Source organism: Sorghum bicolor, chromosome 2, assembly GCF_000003195.3.
Source record: "Sorghum bicolor cultivar BTx623 chromosome 2, Sorghum_bicolor_NCBIv3, whole genome shotgun sequence".
In the NCBI taxonomy this organism is placed as follows: Eukaryota; Viridiplantae; Streptophyta; class Magnoliopsida; order Poales; family Poaceae; genus Sorghum; species Sorghum bicolor.
Window position 1 is genome coordinate 70854116 of NC_012871.2, and position 12826 is coordinate 70866941.

At 49.7% G+C, this 12826-nt stretch overlaps 2 protein-coding genes across 2 annotated transcripts; both read right to left on the reverse strand.

Moving 5' to 3' along the window:
* On the reverse strand, positions 115 to 983 carry LOC8081763 (translation initiation factor IF-2). The gene has a single exon (XM_002462992.2). The coding sequence runs from the start codon at positions 830 to 832 to the stop codon at positions 305 to 307; it is 528 nt and encodes a 175-aa protein (XP_002463037.2). The 5' UTR covers positions 833 to 983; the 3' UTR covers positions 115 to 304.
* LOC8056348 (probable protein phosphatase 2C 64) lies at positions 3355 to 7399 on the reverse strand. The gene is made up of 5 exons (XM_002462993.2): positions 6745 to 7399; positions 6365 to 6634; positions 6106 to 6229; positions 5782 to 6005; positions 3355 to 4331 (listed from the first exon to the last, which is right to left on the reverse strand). The coding sequence occupies exons 1-5, from the start codon at positions 6967 to 6969 to the stop codon at positions 3879 to 3881; spliced, it is 1296 nt and encodes a 431-aa protein (XP_002463038.1). The 5' UTR covers positions 6970 to 7399; the 3' UTR covers positions 3355 to 3878.

Here is a 12826-nt window from a genome sequence, read left to right on the forward strand (position 1 = left end):
TCAAATAAATTGTTAATGAATGGATGATATTTTATATATTTGTCACGAGATTCTATGTATACCCGTAGCAACGTACGGGCACTTAACTAGTAGCACAAAACGTAGCTCCGCATGGATCCGAAATTCCGAATTGAAGCATTTGCATAAACCGATTGCTAGGTACAATCAACCATTCCACTAAACATGAGAAGCTGGTCAAAATTCTGAACTGCGTTTAGAAAAAAAAAAAACTACAAACTGCTGTACAGATCAAATATTTCTTTTCCACTAAAGACGAATCAAAGAATTTGGTCGCGACGATCGATCACGACGGACGTGGCCGTGGCGAGGCAGGGGACTGCGAGTGCGAGGAGAGCGACGACGCCGACGCGTTGCGCAGCCGGCTGGGCGCGGGCCGGAAGCTCCACTTCCTCATCAGGACGGGTCCGCCGCGTCCCCGGCCGCGCGCGGCGGGCGGCGCGAGCGCCCGCCTCACCAGCTCCCGGTTCCCCTTCCCCGTGGGCACGCGCGCGCATGCGCCCGCGCCCCTGCTGCTCCTCGGCCGCCGCGGCGCCGCGGCCGTCGCCTGCTGGTGCTGCCGCGCGCCAGCGCCCCACCAGTTGCACTCGGACCGCTCCACGCGCCCCGACGGCGACGAGCGCGAGCCGCCTGCAGCTGCAGCTGCAGGAGCAGGACCCCCCGGCCTCGGCGTCCCAGGCCGTGGGCCCGCTTCGCCCAGAACAGGCCTGATGGGCCGCGGCAGCCCACCGTACCCCACCGTGGCGTGCTGACGGCGATGTTCGCCTCCGGCCACCGCCGCCGCCGACGCCGACGCCGCGCGAGAACTCATCATCGTTGACGACCTGGCAAAGCTCGACGTAGTACTAGGCTCCCCCGCCGCTGCTGCACCGCTGCTCCCGTCCCCGTTCTCCTAATCGCCGTTTCCTCTTTATATATGTGTGCCACACGCACACGCACGCGCGCACGCTCACGCTGTCACGCACGCGCCCGCGAGCCGAGCTGGAACCGAAGAAGCCAAGCTTTACAGCTTCGCGCGTGCACGACGACTCGATCGTGGTTTTGACCACAACAACATCTAGCCGAGCCCGGCCCGACCAGTCGCGTTTCCCGGAATTTTTCTGACCCTTTCGCGGGCCTGGCCTCGGCGGATTGGCTGGTCGCGAGCGCGAAGTGGGACGCTGTCGTGGTCGGGTCGAGCACGGCGCACGCAGCGCGGACCAAGGCACCAGAGGGCAGGGGCCCCGGCGCGCAGTGGTGGCCCGAGGACTTTGGCTGGGAGCCGCGTCGTGGCGTGCGAGTGCGCGCTGGCTGGATGGCACCCTGCCTGTCGCGTCGCGGGAACCGGAAGGGATTCGATTTCCCGCCGAGTCGCTCGTCAAGCTCCAGACAGCTGGGTGCAGCTAGCTATTGTACTCCTAGGTGCGGGCAGGTGCGAGTGGTGCGTGGTGCCTTTTCAGATTTGACCATTCCTGTGTGTCTTCAGCGTCGGCATCGGTTCCGGAATTGACCAATCGTCCTGGCCACGTAGTACTGTACGTACGGGTGCCTGCAACTCAAACCGTGCAGGCAACAGCCAACAGGGTGCGGTTTTGTAGGATTGTTGTTCTTTAAAATCCGTAGTTTTACCGCTGCAAAAGTTTCACTGGTGAATCGGATTTACTTTGTGGAACCGGATTTTAGCTAGCTAAGAATTCTCTGCAAGTATCTTTCGCAAAAACAAAAACAAAAAAAACTTTGCAAGTATGACTAGAATCGCCGAAAACATCTAAAATATCGCAAAGGCCCGCGAAGATAATTTGCCACACTTAAAGGTGCAGTGCAGGTCCATGGTGGAAAAAAAAAAGAGGAATGAAAACGAAGTGACCAACACAGTTGCCAACACGGAGACAGACACCAAGCTCACATTTCGACATTCGAATTTTCCCATCCTTTTTCCCACCATACCACGCCGAGATCCACCCGTCCCTCTGTGTCTCTGCACGTCAGGCACGAGCGTTCAATTAGTCTCCTGTTCAGACATCCTAATCCCGGAGTGGCCGGAGCAATGTATCCGGGACCGGTATGAACAGTATCGCTGGCTGTAGATTTGTACTGATGACTGTGGGGTGAATGTGATGGCATTGTCGCCGGTCAGCGACAGATTGGATGCGAGATCCAGATCACGTGACGGGTACCCGTCGGTACAGGTACGGTGCCGGTGCTGGAACGCTTCTTGTCCACCACAGGCACCAGTCGCATCGTGCACGTACTGCTGCTACTACATTTCGTTATGGCATTGCCGTCCTCCCAGAGCTGTAGCCTGCAGACGCCTCGCCAAGAATACTGTAGCACTTTCGGATTTCGGATTTCGGTACTGTAGCACTTTCGTTTGTTTGTGACAAATATTATCCAATTATGGACTAACCAGTATCAAAAGATTCGTCTCGCGATTTCCAGCTAAACTGTGTAATTAGTTTTTGCTTTCGTCTATATTTAATACTTCATGCATATGACGCAAGATTCGATGTGACGGGGAATCTTGAAAACTTTTTGCTTTTTGGGGTGAACTAAACAAGGCCCTAGGGAAAAATACTTGCCAGATTCTCCTTGATTGGTTCCAAAAAATTTTAAGAAATGGCTACTGTAGCACTTTTGTTTGTATATAATAAATATTGTCTAATTATAAACTAATTAGACTTAAAAGATTCATCTCGTAAATTACAGATAAACTATGTAGTAATTAGTTTTTATTTTCATTTATATTTAATGTTTTATGCATATGTTAAAAGATTTGATGTGACAAGAAATCTTAAAAAAATGGGTTTTGAGAAGTAACTAAGGCCTTGTTTAGTTCAAGAAAAAATTTGATTTTTACTACTATAGTATTTTCGTTTGTATTTGACAAACATTGTCTAATCATAGACTAACTAGGCTCAAAAGATTTATCTCATAAATTATAGGAAAATTATATAATTAGTTTTTGTTTTCGATTATATTTAATGTTTTAATACATGCATCCAAACATTCGATATGATAAGAAATTTTGAAAAATTTTAGGCTTTGTAGATAGAACTAAACAAGGCCGTACATAGTAAAAAAAAGGCTTTTGACTTTCCATGGCCCATCGTTCCTGTTCTATTCTACGAGTAATCAAGTACAGACGTACAGTACAGTATCATCTACTACCATCACCATCAGTGTCATCTACAGATCGTACCGTGCCATAACAGTGATGCAGGACTTGTGCTGCTGTACAGCTCTACAGCACATTTCGGCAGGTCACATTCCAGACAAGATGCAGCATGCGAAGCGTACGGCTACCGAGAAGGTCAGGGTGCCAAGCACCATGCAGATGCAGATCGATCAGACGATCGGTAAAGCCGACACACAAAGCCCTCGGCGCCCTGTCAACAAAAGCTACGCCCGGGAAAAGCCCAGACAGACGCATCTCTTTACAAAAGCCAAGTGCCGGTGGACGATGGTGGAATTTACAGGTCACCCGACAGCGTCATCATCCCAGATGACTGGCGCCTAGCATGCGTTTGCGCCCACTGTGAGAGCACGAGCTGTTCGTTTAAACACAGCAAAACTGCAAGCTCTGAACAAAGGTGCCCTTGCTGCTTGCTGTTTCACCTTTCAGGCATGCTTATCATACCTGAAGGTAGAACACAGGACAGGATCAACCCTTTGTACTTCAGAAAAGCACAATTTTGCTGTGTTAAAAGTCGCAGCTCACAAACACTCTAACCACAGTGTGGCTCAAACACACTAGCTACGCGCCCGATGCAAATCACAAGACCATGTTTCATTTCTACCTTTCCTCTCAAACAACAGGCAACTAAACTAAATTTTCAAACAGGAGAAAATAAGTTAATTAAAAACCAAAGAATTGCAGTTCATCAGCCAATCGCCTTCTCCTCGGAGAACCTGGGAAGCTGGACGAGTGAGTTCACCCGCGTCACTCCATCAAGGCCTGACCAATTCTGATCGTGGGCTGCGCCGGCAACAACTGCATCTACCGCGCCCGACAGTGCCTTCTCATGGGCGCTTCCGGCTACCGTCCTGACTGTGAAGTTGCGGGTCAGCGCTGGCTCCTGCTCCGGAGCTTCATTTGGGTCTGCAACTGAACCTTCGAGGCTGATGTTGTCCATGGAGGCCGTAGAGTCACGCTCATGGTCCATTTTGCCGTCCAAATATAGGCAAACCACTGCACAGTCATCGATCTTTGATGTCGGGTACTTGGTTTTCCATTCACGGGTAGCGGCCTCGACTAGGGATTTTGCAGCCTTAGATCGGCTTGGGGACGATGCCACAATGTCAACAGCCTCCTGGTTGCTAAGGACATCCCACACCTGCATGATTTGCATTAGCATTAGATACATAGAAGCACAATTCTGCCAAGTGGCAGCACATCTTATATAATTTCATTAAGTACAACTACATAGAAACAGGGGAACTGAGCCAAACAAGAGAAGACGGAAGGGCAAATATAAGATTAAAAAACGCATCCATAAGCGGACCACTAAAAACACTCTTGCTGATTCCACGCAAATGCTCTTTAACCCCCTTTTTCCCCTTAAAAAACATGGATGCTAAAAGGAGCTAAAGTACCATGCTTTGAAAATTGCAATAAGAAACAGTGGCAAAAGGTAAAACCAACTAATACGCAGACAGTGACTTATAAATCAACCCAACTGGTCGTCCATTAAAGGAATGTTTGAAAAGCGATAGAGAAGTCCATTACATACGGAAAAATAAACTATCTTCACCAACCACAATCATTTCAACAAAGGGCTCAAAGTTCTACCAGTACCAGGACAAAATCTCACTTTTGATAGTATATGTTATTCAGGCAAATGTAGTGTAGGCGCACTAATCAAAAGAGCGTTCAAGCAAGGATGTATGGATCAAAAGGAGAATTTTGAACCAGTACATTACTGGCAAGTGATAATCAATTTCATTAAAACAACTGGTATAGTTAAATACTTCACTCTTAATTTTGATTGGTCCCTGAACTTTATAACAGCGACATACTGACCTGTGATAAATAAGTTGTCTAAAGGAAGAATATCAGTCTTTCAATGACAGCAAATTGTGCAAGGTCCGTCTACTACTAAGAAATCCACATCGTTCAGATGCAAATATCATCAACAGGGAAGCAAGTTACTAGACAATGAGAATCTTTTCCCTAATGCATTGAAGAGCCCTTGATAATTTTAATTTTATCGAATGCAATGAAGAGTTCCTTCTATGTCCAAATTGTTCAAGTAGGAAGGTGCACCTGCACAAATGACTAAATCAATTGGTCCTCTCAAGTTGAACATGGAGAAGATTTAACAGCTAAAGGACAGCAGATAACACCATGCCGTGACGGTGCAATGGAGAAGGGCGTTAAGCTGGCTAATCATTATCTATGCAGCAGGCACGGAAGGGGACCCATGGCAGAAATTATTATCCTTGCACCTGCCATGATGACAGTTTATCAACCGACCCCTAAAAGCTAAAACATTTTGAAGTCAAAAGACTGGATCACTTGTAGGTATGATCACGAATTCTCTTTTAGCTTCTATGAAATGCACGGGACATCCTGGACCCTGAAGGCCCACCATGTGCGGCTACTTAGATCACGAATGCGAAAGTGCCACAGATTGACATTACATTGCAACTAATCATGTTATGATGAAAGCTAAGGGCAAGATTTTGCTGGGGGCAGAGATACTCTCAAATTCATATCTGTGCAAGTGCAAATATCCAGAACAAACAGAAAACAATAAAAGTGGAGCACTTGGTAGAGAAAATTACCCCATCTGATGCAAGGATGACAAACTGGTCCTTCTCCGTGAGCGACCAGTGGAAGAACTCTGGAACCGAAATGACACCATAATCCTTGAGGCAGAAGTCCCCAAACGCCCGGGCCATTGCCAGGCCTGGCGCGTCGTCGAACGGCAGCCAGACCCGCGGCACCTCCGGTTCGTCCTGAAGAGCAAATACCCTGCCCCTGCACTTCTTAATCCGTTCTGCCTCGCCTGAAATGACAGAAGGTAGCATTAACACTCAAATTCCTAATAACACGGCACCACATCCATAAATCTGAAATAATGGTGGAGGGAGAATATGGAGGCCTACTGGGAACATCCGGTTTGAGGTCAACAGTAAGTTGCACGGCTACCATGCCGCCACCGCCGCCACTGTCCCTCGAGCCTAGCACGGCGCGTGAGTCACCAATGTTGGCCATGTAGAGATCCGAGCCCTGCGTGCAGAAACCTCTCATCAGTGGACTGTATACAGCTGAACGCATACATCCCAACAGAATTGATTTGACATATGTTTCTGCGAAGCATGAATCGATGGAAAGCAGACTCGCGTCAAGTCCGGTGGCACGTACGAGCTTGAGGACGGTGACGGCGGTGCTCCCGCTGCAGAAGCAATCTAGGATGGCGTGGGAGCGAAGATCCTTGTCCATGGCCTTGTAGGCGCTCGCAAAGGCCTTCCTCCACGCGGCGGCGGGCATGTCCAAGCCAGCCTTGGACGCGCGCACTGCGGACATGAGCTTGAGCGGCAGCGCGTCGCGGACCCTGCGCGCCACCAGGTGGCCATGCGGGCCGTGCCCGTCGAACACCCCACACAGCACGACGTCGTCCTCCCCGCCGAACCCCTGCCAAGGCGACAGACACTCCACCATTACCACCACCATCCTCGGTGGAACAAATTGACAGCGGGAGGAACAGGAGAGCGAGGGAGGGAGGTAGAGATTCGGTGGCTTACATCCCAGACAAGCATGGCGTCCTGATTGATCCCTTTCCGCCCCTGCTGCGTGAACACGGCGGCGGTGCGGCTGCGGCCATCGTTGGAGAAGATCCGGCCGGGGACCGAACCGAGCTGCTCCTCCCGCGGCGCCTTCCATCTCCTCCCCCGCCGCCTCCCGTCCTCCCCTGCAGCACCTGCCGCCGTGACCGTCGTCGTGCCCCCGCTCGCCACGCAGTTCCCCATCGATCACGCCTCCGATCTCCCTCCCTCTTCCTCCTCCAATGCCGCGCTGGCCCGGCAAGTAAACGCCGGACAGAAACACCCGCACGGAGACCAAAGATGCCGCCAACGCCAACGCCGCCGCGGGCAAGAGGGATGATGATTCCCTCTCGGGTGGTCAGGTCAGGTGTGGAGTGGAGAGAAGAGGAATCGCAGATCAGCAGCACCGCTCAAACGCAACGTGAAAAGTCAAGGCGGGTCCCTGGATGAGAGGGAGGTGAGAACGGAGGGGAGAGAGAGAGAGAGAGAGAGAGGCGAGAGGCGAGTTTATTTATTGCGGGAGCGGGCGAGCGGGCGCAGCGGCACGGCAGTGACGCACGCACGCAGAGGCAGAGGCAGTGAGGGTGAGGCAGACAGCTCCGAGTCACGGAGAAAGAAGACGACGCTGGGGCTGGGGCTGGGGCTGGGGCTGGGGCTCTTGCCTCTCGGGGTCGGGGACGGCGGGCGCGGGAGGAGATCAGGAGAGGGAGGCGAGGGGCTCAGCGCCCGACGCGCTGCCCGTGCCACGCCGTCGCTTGCCGCTGGTGTTGCGGTCCGGTCGTTGGCGCTGCTGGATTACTGTGACTCCGGATAGATTAATGGATTAATTGTGCGGTTGGCTACGAGCGACTTGTTTACTTGTGCAGCAGGAGTGCAGGACGTTTACCAGCTGCCGGGTCACGCACTGCGAGGAATAAACAAGCGGCGAGCAGGGGCGACCGCCGACCGGGTCCGCTGGCGGCGCGCGGACGTGGCGGCAGCGGTCGGAGCGGGGAGGAGCCCAATAACGGATGGTTTAGGCTCATCTCGAGTTGATTTGAAGCGAAACTGATGCAACAAATTATACTCCGTTGAAATACCAAATTGTTGTTTATCATATAGGAGTACAAGTTCTGTATGTATACGATGATCTTTGGACTAGGAGGATTCATTCAAATGGACTGAAAATTGCGCCTTTCGTCGTTCAGGGATGTCAACATATTTAGGCCTTGTTTAGTTGGTAAAAATTTTTGTTTTTGGCTACTGTAGTATTTCGTTTTTATTTGATAAACATTGTCCAATCACGGAGTAACTAGGCTCAAAAGATCCATCTCATAAATTACAGATAAACTGTGCAGTTAGTTTTTATTTTCGTCTATATTTAATGCTTCATGCATGTGACCAAAGATTCGATGTGACAGGGAATCTTGAAAATTTTTGCGAACTAAACAAGGCCTTATTTCAGTCATTGCGTTCACGGGAACTCTGAGAGAGGTTAGGAAAGGGGACACGAGCGCCTGTTCTTGTGTTTGGGGAATGTTATCGTTTGAATTCAACTTTTTATTTTTTTATATATCTGACGGGTCCCTTTTTCAATAACCCTTTTTTTAACAATGTTTTCTGAAAAAGAACAGCCTGTTTTGATCAACAACGTATGCTAGGGCCTTGTTTAGTTCCCGAAAAATTTTGCAAAAATTTTCAGATTCTTCGTCACATCGAATCTTTAGACGTATGTATGGAGTATTAAATATAGATGAAAATAAAAATTAATTGCACAGTTTGGTCGGAATTGACGAGACAAATCTTTTGAGCCTAGTTAGTCCATAATTAGACAATATTTGTCAAATACAAACGAAATTGCTACTATTTCTATTTTGCAAAAAAAATTTGGAAGTAAACGAGTCCTAGGTGAAGGCGGTCAAAGAAGAAAAAAAAGGTAAATTGTTGTTGGGTGGATACCGTCTTGGCACGTCTTTTCTTGAGAACATGTTTGACGCGTTTTTCATTAAAAGAAGTGTAAAATGTTACGATATGCACCAAACCGCTACGCGAGCAGTATAGCAGCTGGTGTCCGTAACGTGACGCTTAGACAAGCCTTAGAGAGAACACGCATCCAAACTTTCGATTACATGGTGACTATTTTGCGACTCAAATCAGCACCTAAACTCATAATAGCTTAAATAGCGATGCGATTGGACTAGAGAAACATTGGAAGAGGTAGAAGAAAAAAATAAACATTGTAGGATCGTAATTGTTGGATTAACAATGTTGTCAAGTGTGAACCTAGAAAATCATTTATCCCGTTTGTCTGACAAACAACATCACCATAAATTATAGATGTATCTCGGTATAAACTCCAAAGTCACTCAAAATTTACGAATTCATAAGTCACCTGTATACACATTTGGACCCAATTTACGAATTCATAAGTCACATGTATACACATTTGGACCCCAAAACTCCACTTCTTGCCTTCAACTAATTATTTGTCAAATAGCTAGCCAACCTCAGCTAATTTAAGCTAATTATTAGTCTAATAACTAGCTCTAGCTCATCCAAAGAGGCCTTAATATCTGCTAGGATGTTTGGATCTATTCGGTATACTATTTTTAGCTGTTAGTATTGATATAATTTAATTGATCTAAGGCCATCTGCAATAGAGATTTCATGACTCAATTTTCAACGTATTTATATTTTGAAAACAGTGTAGAAGAGTTTCATCCCCATAAAACTCTCTCTACTCCCATGAAACTTTTATCATCTCTCTTCATTAATATAATATCACATCAACATATTTAATGTGAATAAAACTCTAATGAAACTCCATAGAGATTAGCCTAAACAGCCCAAGTCACATCAAATTTAGCAAAACTGGAATTCTTATCCTCTTTGCATAAACATTCTACTACTTAATTCCCTTCCCGTCGAAGACGACGGCGCGGCGCAAAAGAAAGAACGGGCACTGGTGCGCTGCTGCCATTTTTTCTAAAAGAAGAAAAATAACATGTACTTATAACGTATCTAAATCCAAAAGGTGATGCTATTACTCTATACAACTACAAGTCTCCAACCGGGTAAAAGGAGCCTTGTACTAGTACTACAAGTTCCTTAGAAAAATCTCAGCAAAAGCGAGCACCCAAACCCAAATCCGTTGCCCCAGTGCAAGGGAGGCTCGCGAACCCGGCGCGTCATCGCGTGCGCACGCATGGCCATGGCCCATGGACGCCGCCGCTCGCTCGTTCGTCTCCCCTCCCGTCTCCGGCTTTCTGCGCCTGCGACCTGCACGTATCTTTCGGCATTCGTATATACTAGCTCGCTTTACGGTGGGTCCGAATACACCTGCCCATTCGCAATCTGAGCTCGAGCCGATGATGCCTTTTGCTTCGAGTTCCGGCGGGCCCCCCCAGCGAGCGGCCGGCGATCCCATGACCATGATCGCGCCCACTTGCCGCAGCATCCATCCATCTCCTGATGAATGCCCAACTACCCCGGCCGTGGACCATCCGCGTGCGTGGGTCGGAATCGGATCGATCATTAGCCCAGGGAACGCACGGGCGGCGGCGATTGATCACTCATTAGCAGCATCCTAAGTGCCCCACCAACGCTAAGCGCCGAGCGCGGCGCGGCGCATGGAGTTTTTCTGTTGTTTTTTTGCGAACAAGAGGAACCGCACCGCAGCCGGGCCTGTACTGTAGTGTAGGCATCGAGGTCACGTCGGGTGCGGCCTACCTGTCCAGCTTGCTCGACCGCGCGCAATGGACGACGCCGTGCGCTGGCACTTGCATTCGCAGATCGACACGATGGTTTTTGCTTAGGCTTGCAGTTCGGTCGTCGAGTCCAACACGGTACGTGGATTGCCAAAAACATGCATGGTTGATTGGAACTCAAGTATACTTATGACCTAGTAGTATAAAAAAAAATGCGTGTGGAAGACGTGGCTGTGCCTACCTATCTGGTAATCGTTGCTTCAGTGACCTATCTCTACCATTTTTTTAGGAAGGCGACCTATCTCTACCTGTCACGTTGCGTATGAAGTATGAACAACCTTTTCCAGGAGATATTTGTGCAGTATATTATTATGAACGTGTTCCGCGCAAAATGATAAAAAGAAAGAGAGGAAGCTCTGATTGGGGCCGCAAAGCCCAAGTCTCCGAGTGGACTGCTGGGTGCTGGCCCAGTAGGTTTCTGCGATGGGCTTTTACAGCCCCAAACACCTTGGAGCATTTGGGGTCCGTTGCGGGCGGGACTTTCCAAGTGGATGACGGCCCGATATGGAGTTCTAGATTAGGCCCAACGTGGCGTCCGTCTCCATTTTTCCTTCAGGAGAGCTGCTGCTAATAAACCCCGTATACCCGACACGTATCGTGCGTTAGCAGCGAATCTCTCTCCCCGTCATAAATCAAATTAACCTCCGGCACGGCGCGATCGGTATTTTACCGCAGCAAATCTCGGTCGGTCGCTCTCACGGTGTCACGCTCACCCGGCCCATCCCGCGACCGCGGGGCCCCATCGTCGCCTGTACGACACCGACGGGCGACGGTAGTACGGTCACATCCGGGGCGTCCGTCCGTCCACCGGCACGGCGCATTCAGCCGCGATCGCCCATCGATCACGAGCGAAGCACAACCGCGTGCATTCCCCCGCCCTCCTCCTCCTTTTCGTCGTGAAATCCAAATCCTCCTCCCCATCCTCTCCCGATTCCCGCTTTTGTCGCTGTCGCGCGGTGGTGATCCAGGCATGGATTCACTGTTTCACTGACGTACTCCTACTACAGGCAAGAGAGAGAGAGTGTGTGTGTGTGAGAGAGAGAGAGAGAGAGCCATCGCCTAGCGTCCAGCGAGCGAGCAGGCGGCGAGGCGACGTACAGCGGCCGGCCGCGCAGCCGATCCAGGCAGGGCGCGGCAGCCAGGAGACCGAGCCGCTTTCCCGCTGTGGGCGGCATGCCCAAGATGGCAAGCCCCGGGCCCACGCCGTGGGACCGGCCGATCGCTGCCTAGTGGCTACAAAGCTAGCTGAGCTTCGATTCGCCTGCCCCTGAATGGAAACGGCGCAGCTGGCGCGCGCGGGATTGGCCGGGTGATGCTTTGTCAAACAGGATCCGACGGACAGCTAGCTAGTATTACATTAGTGCGTGATTAGCCGTCGCTTTTGCGTTTTCGCTCGACACAACGGCAGAGCCACAGCCGCAGCGTGCGGTGCTTATCAGCGGTTTGACTCCTGGAGCAGCCGAGCAGGTGCACACAGAATAACAGTGTAGTACCACTCGGATTGCTGTAGTAGCGGCTGGGGACGGGACGGGACAAAGTGGTCGAAGCGCCTCGAGAGGAAAGCTTTTGGCCGCGCCGCGGAGAGCCGTTACTGTTAGCCGGCTGGGTCTCGACTGATCCGACTTTGGCGGGACACGCGGGACAGACGATACCGTGAAGTAACCCCTCTGGCTGGCCCGATTAGGAGCACGATGTGTTATCCTCGGCCGCCATCGAAAGCAACCCTACCCATGCATGTATCAACAACATACCACACTACGCCTTAATCGTCAGGTTAAATTTTTTTGAACGTACATACATCAGGATAATTTTACCACTGCTTCTTCAGCCCGTCGCCAGTTAATTATAGCCTGATCAGGAACACGTAACCTGGAATCAATTAGTCATCCTTAATCTTCACAAGTCATCGTGGTCGCAACGAATAAAGATCTGCAGCTAGCAACATGCGAAGTTGCCAGCCAGCAGTGAACTCGACTTGGTACGAGTGCTTGTATTTTTATAGTTTATTCTAAAATTTAACGGCACTATATCTTTAGTGGTAGTTAGGTGGTGTCTTCGACGACAACAACGTTTGTTGGTGACTTTGTGAATCTCGATATCTGTTAATTTAGTCTTTTGAAGGTGTTTATAGATGTAGGTTTTAGATACATGTATTTATAAGGGTGAGTGTGTATGTACGTATTTGTGGATGTTTATATTGTACTGTGTAATTCTAAAAAAAATAAAAAAGTAGTTGTCAGCTGGCAGCAAGAAAGGTGGCGAGGAGCCTCTCGCATGACAAACGTCATACGGCGCTGGACTGGGACATGTGTATA